The sequence below is a fragment of the Chamaea fasciata genome, unplaced genomic scaffold (genome assembly GCF_029207755.1).
Source record: "Chamaea fasciata isolate MVZ Bird 193981 ecotype frontalis unplaced genomic scaffold, bChaFas1.0.hap1 SCAF_3, whole genome shotgun sequence".
NCBI lineage: Eukaryota > Metazoa > Chordata > Aves > Passeriformes > Sylviidae > Chamaea > Chamaea fasciata.
Window position 1 is genome coordinate 40,306,256 of NW_027094088.1, and position 15,994 is coordinate 40,322,249.

Here is a 15,994-nt window from a genome sequence, read left to right on the forward strand (position 1 = left end):
TTAAAATAGTTCTTTCACTGTTGATCAGTGTAAGAACTTTTGGTTTGGGCATTTGTCGTCCAGCAGAATTTCAGATGCCGAGTAGATCCTGTGGTTGCATGAAATTGACTTAAACTCGCAAAAGTAAAGCAGGGGGTCTGTCTGAGCATTTACAGTAAACGAAGATGTTATCATCTTTATTTGGTGCTACTCAATTTTATTAGAATTTCTTAATTTTTTGCTTAAAAGCAGTTGTTTAAAAAAAGTTGTACAGCAATGTCAGGGTAAATAAGAGGCTGTAGCAAAGGAGACTATTGAAAAAGCAGACTCTCTCTATACTGCAGTGAACCTTTGCAATTATTGCGTCCGACTTAGTTTATAGAAAAACTATATTCTTGCATTTAAAAGTAAAAAACAGGGTGTTTTGAAAGTCCAGTGAGTAACAGAGGATGTAGTTTTGAGACTATGGGAGACTAGTAGAATAAATTCTTTAATTGGTATGTATAATTCAGTTGCCATACAAATGGCTGTATTTTCATTACAAGTAAGGCTTTTTTAATGCATATGTTCAAAGTTTTACTTTTTGGGTATCCCTTAAATTATGCTGAGGGACTTTGTGGTGTGAAACAGTGTAAACTGAATTGCTGAAAAATGGTCTTTATGAGGAGGAGAATATAATATATTTGGATGGAGTGATTAATAATTTCTGTGTGATGTGTGTTCTCAATATCCCTGATTTAGGAGAAAATGTTGGATATTTCTAAACTGCTGTGGCTTCTTTTTCAGAATTTTAGGAATTTTTCAAATAACAAAATGTAAAGCAAAAGAAATACCGTTGATTGCAGTGCTGCATTTGAAACCATAATGAGTGCATGCAAAGCTTCTCCTCTGCTAAATCTATGCTGATACTGGTTAACTAGACCCTCTGCAAAGTAGATTTCAGTAGCACTATTCTAATCAGAGTTCTGATAGTTTGTATTCTAAAAGATTATTTGGTGTTTCATGTCTCTGCTGAACCTGGTTGGTAAAAGCAGTATTTTGCAGCCCCAGAGTTTTCTATGAGCTTGCAATGTTTTTGAATAAGTATGTTTCTCAGAAGCAACAGCTATAGAACTATAGGATTTCGTAGGTAATAGCATAGAATTGCAGCAAAACCCATATAGGCATCTGAGATACAGGATTTGAGACATCAATTACTATAAAAAGATGAATACTATTTTATTTTAATTAGTCCCTTGAGAAAATACCATGACTATATCAATGTTACTTTTTCTTCCAGGTTTTTGTAGACTAACACCTCATCCGCGGTCACCAGGCACGTGGACAATATACTTTGAAGGTGCAGATTACGAAAGTCACCTGTCCCATGAGAATGCTGAGCTGGTAGGTAGTGTTTCAGTGAATAATTACTGACTGCAGTCTTGGCAAGGCATTGACCTTTATGTGATCAGTTTTAGTCCTTATTAGGAAGAACAGGCTTCATTGTTAAACATGTAGTTCCTCAGTGAGTTGGTGCATTTAAGGAACTGTTTGGTGATTTTTTTAAGTCACTGTTTTTCTAGGCTGTAGCATGATTATAATTTTCACATAAGCATACTTCATCATATTCCTCCAGTTTGAAAATAAACAGTGAAGAAATATCTTCTAAACACAGGCAAAAATATATGTGGACATGGATCTATAAATAACTTATGAATGGAAGTGCAAGCTGTTTTTATGTATAAATTGGCAGGTACCAACCAAATGTTTAGTATTAAGTTCTAGTCTGGTGCTTTTTCCTGGAAAAAAAAAAATCTTTAGTTTTCCTTTACATTATATTTACTAAAAAGGGTCTCTCTGCAGCACAAGGTAAGGAATTTTTTCTTTTCTGTTTTAAGGGTTTGTTTGTTTGTTTTGTGGTGGACTTTTCCTGCTTGTTTGTTTGAATATCAAAGTTGCAGAGCAGCTTGGTTTTGGAAAGATGGTGGCTTTACATGAAATAATTTTTAGAGCAACTAAACATAAGTAGTGTCATATTTTAAATTAGTATTTTCAGCTTAAAAACTACTTGCATTTCTAATACTTAATCAGAAAGTACTAATATTTTTTTTAATTACTCTCCTTGGCTTATATTTTTACTTGTCATGGGTCTTGTGGAACTTGCAGTTACATTTCAGTATGAATACAAGCTAATGTGCTCCAATTGACATGCTTCAGCTAATGAAGAGTGTGATGACAACTTTTTGAGTTGAAGAACTGGCAGTGTTGAAAGACAAAAAAAACCCAGCAAAATATACTCAGTATGTCTGGGGACTCCAGCTGTATTCAAGAGTATTCAGAAATGAAGTTTTTTGGAACTTATATTTCAAAGCTTTAACTCTGCCTTTGAAATTAATTGCCTTCTTAATAATTCTGCAAAGATAATATCTTCTAGATGCAGCACTAAAAATTGAGCTCTTTGTGTAGGTCACCCTCACCTTTGTAATAGGGGCCTGTAATAGAGTCTGAACTTCAGTTTTTGTTGAAAGTTACTACGATTTTATAGACCTGTTACATTTTGATTTGTGATTCATTAGTAATCTCTTTACTAAATTAAAGAAGGAAAAACAATGAGCAGACCTCAAAGTTTCAGCAGTGTAATATAACACAGTTGTAGTACTTAATATGAATCCATTTTAATTAAATCTTGTAATTAAATGTTAGATATTCCACATGTCAAATAGAGACCAGATACATTATTTAGGATGTGAGACCTGCTGCTCTAACAAAGTAGTTTAGTTTGTAATGAATTTTTTTGCTTAGTTTCTTTCCTAGCCTGGCAGTGAATATGATCTTTAGAATTTTTTCTTCTTTCCCCTTCTCTGTTTGATAGGCTCAGCCTTTGAGAAAAGAACCTGAAATTATCACTGTAACACTGAAAAAACAAAATGGAATGGGACTGAGCATTGTTGCTGCCAAGGTATGGAAGTCAGTTTAAGTGTTATTGTAAAAAGCTTCTGTTTTTATCAGCCTACTGTGGAAAATGTTAATGGAAAAAGTCTATTTCCCTTAAGTTGGTTGTGCATATTCTGTTGATCATGCTTTTATTCTGATTGGGGAACGTTTCTGTAAAATACACAGATGTGGGCAATACAAATGAAAACATAATATGCATATAATTATTAGGACATTTCAATTCAAACCTCTGCTACAGGTTTATTCAGTTTTTTGAGCGCCGAAAATTAGCAGTGTTATTAAATAGAATTAATAAACAGGTGTATCTAGCACTTCTGCTGAAAGTAAAGAAGTAAACAAAGAATCTGTGTGTGGGTTAATTGATGAATAAACAAAACAACTCAAATGTATGCATTACAGTTTGAATACTTTGTGCCGTGAAGACAACACCTTTTCTTTTGCACACTGTAGAGGTGCAAGAATGACTTCAGTTTTGTTTCTTTGCAGTAGAGACCTACAGCATAGTAGCCAAAATTGTGGGTGTGTGCTGTAGCTAGTAGCGCTACATAGTAATGTATAGAATGCACGTACAGCTCCAGCCACCAGATGGAAGACTCCACTAGTTGGTTGGTTTTGCTTTATTAACTGAATCAAATAGCAGACATGATCTTTTGAGCTTAAAACTTGTTATAAATTATGCAACAATGATACTCAAAAGTCTGTGTTACAATTACATGGTGTACAATAGATGGAACAAGTCTTTCCTAATGTCTCTTCACTGTGTAGTACGTGAAACTTCAGAATACTGTGGCACTCCTTGGCGCTCAGTGCATGAGCTGAAAACATGATTGTTTTAAGTTACCTCACATAGTTAATTGCTTCTAAACAACACTGTTTGGTTTTTTTGGGTTTTTTTACAACCTTCACTCATTTCATAGCCTGTTACTGAAATGGTAATCTTGCATGGTGTCAGCTTTTAAGAATTATTTTTGACATCTGTAAAGGAACCCCTGGTGTCAGGTATATAGCGATAAACAATCAGCAATTATTGAGGAAACAGTTCAGGATCTGAAAAATGTAACTCAGTATTCTGCTCTGATTTTAGTGGAGTGGGTTAAAAATTTGAGATGCAAATACTTGGTCTTGACACTGGATTAAATATGTATCAGACTTGTGACTGCCACCTGCATTTCCGTTGAATGTTTCAAAATGTGCCATGGAAGTTGGTTTTTTTTCACTTTACTCTGAAATCTAATTTCTCATCTAGAGTGAAGCAGCATATTACAGGGAGAAAAGTTTCCTTTTTCCTTGGAGCTGGCTGGCTTCTAGATGTTGATTTAACAAATGGCATTTAGCTTCATTAGCAGTGTGTAGGAGTGCTACTGGTCAGTGCATGATCTTGATCTGAAAGTTTTTCACAAGTTATTTAATACATTTCATGATCAGTCATGGAAGGAACCATTTTCATCTGCACAGTTGCAGAAACACGGGTTCAGGCAGTCGTATTTCATCTTATTGCTGTGTGCTGCCCTAATATTGGAATTTTGATATAAAAACAGTTATGTTTTAAATCTTGGTCTGGAATAAGCAAGAAAACAGATTGGTTTAGTTTTGGTGTATGTACAGTAGAAACTTCTGCTTAATATGAAGTCATCAGGATGTTCATTGGATAGAAATGATCGTATTCATTGTTTGAAGCAAGTTGCTGTAGTAGTTAAGTAGGATTATTTTCAAGAGGTTCAAAATTGCTTACTGTGAGTAATTATCAGCATGTTTTTCCTGTAATAGGCTTCATTAAAAATAGAGAGTAAAGAAGAATACAAAGAATATACAAATGTTAATTTTCTCAATCTGGTCGGAGTAGAACTGCTTAGAGAATTGAGTGAGTGTGACTGAGAAGCTAGCAAGGGTTGGTGGATTTTTTCTTTCTATTCCTTATATTGTTGATATTTACTAGCTTTTTTTTCTACAATGTCTCGAGTAGTGTATCTTTTAGTAGTATAAAAGTTAAAATTCTCATTTTTAAGTTTGAAAATGCAGGAAGAAATCCAATAGACTATTTTTAAAAATTTTCTAAACATTAACTGGATGGAATACCTGAAATGAGAGGGAGAGGCAAGTATGAGAACAGATTCAGATTTTTATAAACTTTCTAATAGTAAAAGATTGGCTATTAAGTGCTCATAAAATCGAAGAAATGAAAGCTCATACTTTGGGAAATTCCTTGCTGCTGCTGCCCTGCACAGGTGCCCAGTTTGATGGCTGACCCAGTTGTGTTTATTGAATTATTGTTTTTCTACAGTGCTTTGAAAGGGCTGTAGCAGTAGAAAATGCAGCTGGTCAATGGGCTCTGCTCCAACCAGTGAAGGACAAACCTGAATCTCTTTAGCTTTTGTTAGGAAAACCGTTTTTTTCCTGTGATGTGACAAAATACTTGCTTTCAGTAACATGTTGTGAGAATACCTTTGCATGTCAGTGCTGACCTGCCTTTCTTGCTATGTGTTACGTGGCTTCTCAAACTTGTCACAGACTTTGGATAAAGTTTGTTGATGTGCAGCTTGATGATATTCTAGTGGTGAACAAAATGGGCAGATTCTCAGGAGACCATAAGGAAAAATAGTACCAATGAACTGCTTTTCTTCCTTCTACCCATTGCAAAAAAATGTGTGCTTTCCTAGTAAATCTGTGCTCATCTCTGAGGAAACATCTAAAAACTTGTAATCTAATAATTCTTTTACTTTACTAGTTTTGTGGTTTTATTTGCTTAAAGTCTGTGCCAGTTAAGAGTTTCTAATGACGAAATTAGAAATCATACCTTATATAATACCTTTACATCAAATGTTCCTAATTATCAAGTGATTGTTACACCTCTTCTGCAATCAAAAAACAAGGATTGAAGCAAAGGTTGTACAAGCAGAAAAGGGATGCACCTTGCAATGAAATGCTGTGCACTTCCTTATTTTTATGATAGAAGTATCACCTTGGTGATACTAGGTGATTGCAAACATCTGTACATTAATGTAATTAAAACCAAAACAAAACCTTGAAAGGGTGAGCCAAGCAGTGTATTAAAGTGTTAGGTCCCTGAGGAATCCTGTATTGGATCCTCTTCCCACCTAGAGATAGGTAATATGTTTAAGTGCATTACTTCTTTCACTTTCTAATCACAGCTACTTGTATTTTATTTAATTAGAAGTTTTAAAGGCCTGCCAGGAGTGCCAGAGAGAGCAGAAAATCATCTAATTCACCTCACTTTGGTGTTCGCTTTGCCCCTCTGAAGAAACATGTAGTAAGAGCATATGCTATATGCAAACCTAGCAGGGAAAACAAGTTTACTGACGAAACAGCTGTTAGCTTCCAGAGCAGTGCAAACAGTGTTGTGCTTGTTTGGGTTTTGTTTTGGTTTTTTTTTTATAAATTGGGAAAATACCTAACAGCAATTCTTAACTGAATGCTTTAAACCAATTTTTTTTTTAAATTTAAAATTAAACTGTATAGCTTCATATGTGATCCAGAAGAATAACTTCTTTTTCTGCTCTTTGGTGGATATTGCATGTTCTCTTACAGTAATACTCTGTATCTTTATTAGCAATAGCTTTTGTAATAGGTATATGGAAATGTAGTTGGTAGGAGTGGTCGGGCATAGGGAACGGAGAACAGTGTTGCTTTTTGAGGTTTTGTGCAGACTTTGGTTGCTCTAACCCTGAAAGATGTTTTGATGTTAAAAGCTGCCAGACTCCCAACCACATTGTGGTTAAGTTTTTATGAAATCCAGATGATTTGGAAGCTGCGTGTGCATGCAGTTTACTTTAAAAATATATCACTTTTTTGGGGGCTTTTGCATGTGACTTCTTAGCCATCTGTGGGCCAGCACATTACTTCCTGTTTAATTTGGAGGTTTTTGTCTTTAGTACAAAAGGGCTCCCTTTTTGTTTTTTTTCTAGCAGTTTTCAGAGTTTAATAAAGCCTCTAAAGTAAATGGAAGTCAGAACAGCATAACTGATTACGTAAGAGTCTGAATATTGTATTGGTTATAGCTGGTGTTGATAAATGCTACACTGTGTCATAGCATCGAGCTCCGAGTTATCTTGATGGGTATCTTGGAAAATCCAGCAGACTAGAGCTGGTGGTTGCTGTTGAGGGCTGGAAGAGAAGTGGAGAATTGTTTTTTTTCTTTCAAGGATCTGTAGTCCCGGAGATCAAAATGTGGTTTTCTGTTGTTGGAAGAACAGAATCCATGGTAAGTCCGTTCAGGTTTCTGTTGGGACTATTTTTCTCTGAAGTTTTACTATCCCTGTACTTTTTCCTGCTCTCTTGCCTGTTTAAACCTGCCAGTAGTTATTTGTTCATGTAGCAACTGTGTAATACAGCATGCAGTTAAATATAGTCAGATGTCAGTAGCTAACTTTCTAAAATCTAGAAAGAAAAACTAATTTTATAGCTTGTTCTTCATATGTACTTCTGAAATTTGTGGAAGTGACTATTAATATTTAAAGTTTCAGGTGTGATAACTCCTGTTTTACTGTGCCAGAGCATGAATAGCATGACCTGTGATCTGTTTACTTGTCATATTAGTTGGCTTTAATCCAGGTTCCTCTAAAAGTCTGTTTTCCTCTTATAGAATTTTAGTAGAATAATTAAAATCGATGTCCCAAGCAGTGTAAGATTTTTAATACTCTCTAGACTCTTCTGAAAAGACCAGAACATGCAAATTCTTTGCAGTTAGGGTATCTTATTCAATGCATTCGCAGAGGAGAGGCATTTAAATTCTGTTTAGGTCACTACTGCTCAAAAGAAAGGATTCCCATGTTGTGCAGGAATGAGCAAGTTTTGTTGATGAATCTTTGCATACTGGTTGTATTCATTATTGTATTGTGATTTAGTTCTTAAAAGTATGGCACACTTCAACTTCTTGTCCAGTCATCTTTTAGTAGTATAAACAGTAAAAGTTACTTAAAAATATATACAAGGACCTTAAAATACATGTTTATGGCCCCAGTGGCACATAAATCAGAGTGTATTTTCTAGGATTTTTTTAACAGGTAGTCAGACTAAGTAGTGCTTACAGAAATAGTATGAGAGGTGATTTTTTTTTTTAATAGAAGCATTTTAAACATGAGTATGACAGTTCAGCAGTAAATACTACAGGGAACAGGCTTACTGTTCTAAAAATAAGTATGTAACATCTTACCCATAAATAATATGCATTTTTTGGCAACCTTGTTTGTTCTTTAGGATAAGTTAAATGATTCTAAGTTGCATTAATTTGTAAACCATTGTTTGTCTTGTTATATTTAGCAGTCAGTTCAAGATGTTAAATTTAAGGAGGGTTTGAGACTTAACAGAAATATCAATTTTAATGTAAAATTTTTCTGAAGGTCTTTTTCTACAAATATCTTGTAAGAGATCCATGTAGAAGGAGCAGGTTTAAACATTCATTTATTTATTTTTCCCCAAAAATTGAAAATTATGCTTATATAGTTAATTATACTGGTAACAATATACAAATGTGGATCTCTAACCTGTGTTTGCAAGTGTAGACAGTTGATAGGATTTTTTTTTTACTTCGTTAGCTTTTTACATGTGTTCTAGGTCTTAAGATTTTAGATACCTCAGTATTTGAAGTCTTCCTGTGACTGTGTTTTCTAAGTATTTAAGGAAATTTTTTGGCAGCATGAAATCTTCTGGCAGCATTCATGTTTTCCTCCCAGCATAAATTAATTGAAATGTTTCAGTAATAAGATTTAAAACTGTTTTGTGGAGGTGTTTTTTTGTTGATTTTGTTTTTGTTTTTTTTTTTTTTAGGGTTCAGTACTAATTCACCTCAGTGGTTTAAACTACTGGTGTTGCCTTAACAGGCTTTTCTTTACCTGCTGAATAATGTTGGTTATCACTAAAGTTTGAACTTACAGTACTTGTTTTGTTTAATTGGAAATATTTTGCCCACTTGTGGGCAAATATTTTGCCACTTGTACTTTGTCTAGCTCCAGAAACGTTTGGGTTTTAGCCCCCGACATGGAGGAGTATGTGAGATGGGAAAGCAGAAGTATGTTGTATGTAGAGCATGGGTCAGTTTTAAAATTCTTTTTAAGTCAGGGTACAACATGACTCAGTGCAGCTGTAGTCACAGCTATCAGTTTTAGATACAGTAGGCTGGTTCACGTCATCTATATTTGAAAAGTATTTTCTGTAATGATGACAGATTTCCAAAGTGTCTGCATTGGTCTTGAGGCAACACGGGCCTTTCTCTGACAAAGTGGGGGTTTTCTGATTTTTTTTTTCCCCAGAGATATTGCCCTTGCTAGAGGTGGGACCAGTAGCTACAAAGTTGGCCTTTCTCCTGACTCTGGGCCCACAGCAAGTAGTTCAGTGTGTGTTAGACTTATTATGTTTGGTACCTAAAGTAGATAAAATATATACTCATCCGGATACATCCTAAAGAACACATGCAGCTTTTTGCATGTGAGTGTTTGGGTGGTCAAAAACCTTTGCTTTTGCTTCCTGGAGAGTGAATTTGCTGCATATTTTAGTAAAGTGTTATTTTTTAAAATGCTTACAAGCTTGGGTTATTTAATTGCTTCTAGACTAATTACTTGTCAGGGCAGTCAGAGTGAGACTTGATTATGTTCCATAAATTTGCTTTGGAGGATGTTTATTACAACTTGCAGAGATCTTCTGTGTAAGCTTAAGAATCTGGAATCAGGAATTAGCCTTGATAAAAATCAGTCAAATCTACTCTGGGTGTAGGCAGATAAAAGATTTCAGGCTGGTATCAAGCTTGATAAGCTACATTTCTATGCTATTTTCTTTAAACACATTTTATTTGCAGTTGATTCATCCTGTATTAAACTGTTTAATTTTTACAAAATACCATAGAAGCTTAGCTGACTTGGGAAAACTGTCAGCTGTAAAGCATTATGAGATATCCAAGATACCTTTAGTAAGGTATATTTGTGTATGTGTGCACACATGTATGTGATACCTACATTATCAAAATAAAATCTTATTTCATATTTGCATAAATATTAAAAATCCAAGAAAATCTTGAAAATTACTTATTTTAAAAGATTTGTGTGAACTGCTGGAGTGTTTTGACATAGAGTCTTGGTATCTGAAGCCACCTTAATTGGAGTATTACTTGAAAAGGTTGGTGACTGTATGACGCTTCTGTGGATTCAAAGTGTAATTGGAGAGTGAAGATACTTTCAGTTCAGGACTACTTTTTTGTTTTACTATTTATGTGAAATGTGAAACCATTTGCATTTATATGTACTTCAGACAGAAGTGTACATTTCTATGTTGAAAGGTCATTAGGAAGACATTGACGTTTTATGGAAATGAAAGTTGGCTTTTAATACATCTAACATTTTTTTACAAAAATGTTATTGAAGGGTATGTTTTTAGTCAGGTGTGATTTGGCCAGTCTTCATTGGAAACTGTTCAATGCTCCAGTTTTATGGCAGTGACAAACAAAGTACATGAAGCTCAATGGGTGTGGGCAGAAGAGGCTTCAGAACAAGTAATGACAAGACCTTTCTGTTAGTTGCCTGGAGCTGCACCGGTTTGGTTAGCTGCTGTACTGCAGATCTGCTCCTCAGATGCATAGTTTTTCCTTAATTATGTAATACCGTTCTACTGTTATTTTTAACAACTGGAAAAGTGTTTTTATAATAGTTTCTGTAGTTCTAGTTCTCATTATAGGTATTGAAATCCAGGTCATTTTACAGGTCTCCTAAAACTGCAAGAATATTGTTAACCGCACAGAAAGTACAGCTGGTTTGTGATCCACCTATGCTGGGTGGGGCATGATTTGTGGGGATGGTAGTAGTTCAGCTGTTGAGGTTAGCACCTGGTCAACAGATGGACCTTCACTCCCTCTCATTCTTTAGACTGGGACACTGGTGGGGCTGTGTGGTGTCTCAGCACCTCCAAGCCATCATTCTGAAGGTGGCAGGTCCCCATGAGCATGTCATAGGATGGGTGACTCACCTGGGAATGAAGCTGTGCATGGTGATTCTCACTTGAAGGAGCTGGCTGTTGTTTTCACCATGCCTTTACAGCTGCTTTGGTCCTGGCAAACACCAAATGGGAAGGAGGAGCAAGCAGAATTTCTTCTGCTTGCTTTTAACGGTTCTGTGGTGACTCACCAGCTCATGGATAGCTGTGGTGCTGCCACTAAGAAGTCTGTTAGATATTCCTGTTAGTCAAACTGTGACTTTTCCATACAGTTGCACTATGTGGTGTGTTCTGATTTTATGGCTGATGGAATGTATGTGAGCCAGAGTTTCCTGTGTCTGTTACTGACAAGAAAGTTTTATAAAACTCATCTGGTGACATAGCAACACTAGCAATAAGATCTTTTCTCCTTAACTACTCTCATTAAATGTCATGCTTATTATTACGTTACTGTGGAACTTTGGTACATCCTTAATTTTACATCCTCCTGATGTAGGACTAGCAGTTTCTTTTTTAGATATTGTAGTTTATCTTGTTCTTTTCTTCATTCTTCATTATCTTGTTCTTTTCATTTCTTCTGTAGAGTCTGAATACTCTATAGAAGTGGCTGTGAAGGTTTGTTTTGCCTGGGTGTTTTTTAATGCTGCCTCTTTTGTTTCTACAGTTTTCTTAGTGATATTTTTAAGCAAATGCAATATTTTGAGCACAATCCTTTTAGAGCAAGGAGGGGCTTGGAAATCTCTCAGGTGAGATTTTAATTTCAGCTTTAATTGTTAGATTTTAATGGGTTTTTTGTTGGCTCCAGTCTGTCTGAATTCATTAATCTCCAAGATAAATAGTAGTGTTTTTTGGAAAAAGAACTGGAAGGTCTTGCTGCAGTTACAGCTGGTTAATGGTTCTTTGCTCCACAGTCTTTGGTCATATTTTTGGGTGAAGTTAGGTTTGTGTGGACTCTGCAACTCATGGCCTATGAACAGTACAGATGGGAAACTCAACAATCATCATCATCATCGAAATGCCTAGTAAACTCTCTTGGTGTTTTATTTCCTTGCTTTTTATTTTACTTTGTCTTTTATTTTATTTATAGCCTTAGGGTTGTAATTTTAGACTCTATCTTGTAAGATTTTTCTAAACATGTTTTTGTTCTGTGATAAGAACTATTTCAAAGTAGCCTGCCTTGTAAAAAATAAAGCTACTCCTCTTTTCTAAAAGCTTCCATATTTTCCTTCAGTCCCACTTTAAATATTGTCAAACCCTGTAAGGGGGCACATAGATGAAATAAAGGTAGAGCTAAGAAAAATGGAACTCCTGGTGAGTTTTAATCTCTGGATTTATTGATAGTGTTTCATACCTCCGTTTTTCATTTATCCTCTTGACTTGTATCTCCTTTTATTCTAGTTCTTAGTAAGGGAAGACCCCTTGTTTATTTAGGTTTTACAAGGTAGTTTGGTCACTTAAACATTTTCCCATACATCCTGTTCTTCATTTAGGTAAAGACCCAAGTTACCATTCTAAACAGACTTCTGTATGCAGAAGTGTCCTGTGTTTATTTTTACCTCCCAAGTAGGATTAGAAAATTTTCTAAAAATACAGTTATTAAAATTCCAGTTAAATGGAAAAGTTGTCCTTTGTAATAGATTTCTAACCTGTAAACCACAGCAAATTTAGGATTAATTATTCTCATACTCCAGGTGCAAGACAAACTTGCAAATGCAATGTGTTAACATCTTTCAACTTATGCTGTTTTAAAACATTTAATTACTTCTTAAGATAAGTGTGAGATGATTAAAAAATCTTTATACAGGTATTGCATCTCACGCAAATGTGCGGCTTGATCTTGGGTACTGGATCTAATAGCTTGCCTCAGTTTCCTCCAATATGTTGGCTTTGTGCACCTTAAAGATGAATAAGCTCAAGCATGGAGAAGATTATTTTCAAGAATCTTTTCATGTTTTGCCTCAGAGACCTAATAAAGCTTTCTGGAATAAAAGAGGGGACAGGAACAACATTTTTATCCCATTGTGCAATTACATGAGTAAAAGTGCATTGCATAAAATGCGCATAAAATGCATTTTCGTCAGTTTTACATGAGTCATTCATCTTCATCCCTTGCTAAAGTTAGGATTTGTTTTTTTACATTTAGAAGGGGAATGGGTGGGACTTGACAAAATTGGGAAGTGTCTTTTCAGTGCGTTTGCCATGCAGGCTTTCAAAAGCTTAAGATGAAGACACTTTCCACTGTGTAGTTTGCTTCTCTGTGTGGGAACCTGCATGTATGTGGGTGTTTGTTTTGTAATTGTTTTGGGGCACAGCTCCCACTAGAATACAGTTGTTTTGCAGACACTACAGAGAGCTGCTTGAAAAGTGAGTCAATAGGTGAGCTATAGTAGGATTTAGGAATTTCAAATGGTTTAAGTTGTTGGGTTGAAAATAACATTATTCCCCAAGTAATGGAATCAAACCACCCTTAATGATCTAGGCCCCTCCTAGCAACCTCCTTTTTTGCACTGTTACAAACAGTCATGATGTGCTGTAAACAATTTAGGGAAGCTGATTAAGTTGGAAACAAAGCTTGTATTTGGGAGGAGGGGAACGGGAGACTGGGATCAGCTGAACCTCCAGCCAGGTCTGGCATGGGACCTGCCACAACACAGTAGTGCCTGCACAGCTCCAAGTGTGAGACAACATGGGAGCAGACAGGTGGGTTTCTTCCTGACACTCTGTATAAGTGCACTACTACTGTCACTGTAATTAATTTATTATTATAGTATTTTAAAAATCCTGGAATGTGTGAATAGTGCTTCACTGCTGGCATCCAAACTAGTTTTCTCTGCTTTATGCACTTTATTTGTGCATAAAGGTTTTTGTGTACTGATTATTTAACTGAATTGTAAAAACACAGAATGGGAATGTTTCTCATAGTGAAGTCCCGGTCTGAGGTACTTCAGGTATCAGCATTTTTAAATACCTTGTTCCCTTCTTCAGTCCCCAGTTCACTATTTGTTGAATTCTGTTCAGCTAATATCTTCTTTGTAGAACTCTTTTCCCCCTAGGCTTCTGTTTTGGCTATGCATTGTAAACGTAGATATAATTTAGAGGTCTTCAGAGTAGTGTTACAGACATTTCAGGAATATTGTCACCCAGGTGAACTGAAGCAGCAGTAGTAGTTTAGTGTGTTTTTTCCTTAAATTATTACTTAAAGGGGAGGATTCCCCAAGTTTTTCCTCCAAAGTGTATCTTTTACTTTCTGCAAGGACTGCAGAAAAAAGTTGAATCAAGTGTGAAAGAAAATGGGTAGATTGGTAGCAATATAGAGTGTGGTACAGTGGATGAGGCTTTTTAAAATACAGAATATCTTACATTATTTTTTGAAAAATACTTTAAAAGCTTTTTGAGATTTTATATTTGGTTATGTATATTTGAGAAAATATGCTGTAGGTTTCAGTATGTTAATCTTGGGGAAAGGGGATAAGCCATCTCTTTATGCTTACTGCATTCTTGGTTTCCACAGTCATCTGACTCCTTTACAGTTGTGCTCTTCTGTTTGGACTAAAAGCCATATGGATACATGTGTTTCTGGTATTAAAGACTGGAGAAAATAAAATGAAGTGAAAAGAAGGTTTATCATATTTTTGTTACTGATGCACACGTTATTGCTCTGTTTTATTTGTGGGGGAATAGTTTTAATTACATTGACCTTCGCATTCCTTTGAAAGGAAAGCAGTTTAATAAGTAGTTCACAAAGAAATGTTTTATTGTAAAGTCAATAAATGAAAACAGGAAAACCCATGTGACATGTATGAGAATTTTATTCACTTTGGAGTTTAGTATGGGTGGCTACATACTAAGAATCTTTTTGTGTTTCTAATAATTGTATATTTCCTTCTAATGCATCCTGCTGGAAGGTAGAACCAAAGCAGAATCAAGTCTGTTTCAACAGAAATTAGGAATTTGGATTCAAGTTACTGTAAAGCTTAGGGTAAAAGTTGAAGGGAAGGTTGATTTTAAGGGTGTTTAGTGAGAAGTCTTCCCAGGCTTGTGAAAGCACATGCATATCATTAGAAACATGTTAAATGACATGTGAATTAGAGGAGAAGCTCACTGGTTCTAATAAGACATGAATAGATGTGGTAACTGGTAAGATTTTTTTTTAATGTAATCTCAACAGATTTTTTAAAATAATTTTCATGCTTTCAAAATGCATTAGTTTAGTATTTAAGTAAGATGACTTGGAGCTAAGACATCTGCTCATAACTTGCTTTAAAAAACAGGAAGGAGATTGACAAACTGTATAGACATCATAAAAAACATTGGAAAAGAAGTAATGAGTGGAATGTCAGCTCCTTTGAGTCATAATGAAGAATTATTGTCAGGGTTAGGGTATAGACGCAGTTAGAGCAAAAATCTGACTGATACGGTATCTGCCAGCTGTGGTGCCTTTAGCCAAAGAACATAACAAAACCAAGTGTATGATCTTTCTCTCCTGTGAGGAAAGGCTGGGGGAATTGGGATTGTTCAGCCAGAAGAGAAAGCCCCAGAGTAACCTAATTGTGGCCTTCTAGCAGCTAAAGGGGGTGAGCCTGACAGCTGCAGAGGGACTTGTTAGAAGGGCAAGACAAGGGGGAATGACTTTAAACTGAAAAAGAGTAAGTTTAGATTAGTCGAAAGAGTGGTCTAATGACTATCATTAGATGATGAGATGAAATTCTTCACTGTGAGGGTGGTGAGGGTTAAGAACTGCTTACTCAGGTAAGTGGTGGATGCCCCAAGTGTTCAAGGCCAAGCTGAACAGGGCTCTGAGCAACCCGGTCTAGTGAAAGGTGTCCCTGTCTGTGCAGAGGGGGTTGGAGCCAGATCGTCTTTAAGGTTCTTTTCAATCCAAACTGTTCTATGGTTTATCCTGGTTTCTAGCTTTCTGTTATTTCAGAGTGCATTGTGTCTGTTTGGGGGAGGTTATGTTGTTTGTTTGTTTGTTTTTTTCTCTAAAGCCTCAAAGTGCCCTAGTGAGAGTCTCAGATTCTGTTTACACTTTAGCATCTTTCAGCAGTCTTGTTCCTGGCTGTTTTCCAATTTAATTATGAAATCCTATGGAAAATGTTTTGCAGGGTGGAGGTTTGTTGTATTTTGTTTGTGTATTACTATTTAA

At 35.7% G+C, this 15,994-nt stretch overlaps 1 protein-coding gene across 20 annotated transcripts in view; it reads left to right on the forward strand.

Moving 5' to 3' along the window:
• Positions 1-15,994, forward strand: part of AFDN (afadin, adherens junction formation factor) — a 114,877-nt gene that overhangs the window by 72,949 nt on the left and 25,934 nt on the right. For all 20 annotated transcript variants that reach the window (XM_066178679.1, XM_066178681.1, XM_066178680.1 and 17 more), the window contains 2 exons: positions 1,259-1,362; positions 2,831-2,917. In XM_066178679.1, the coding sequence (XP_066034776.1) occupies positions 1,259-1,362; positions 2,831-2,917 (191 nt within the window). The remainder of the gene's footprint in view (positions 1-1,258; positions 1,363-2,830; positions 2,918-15,994) is intronic.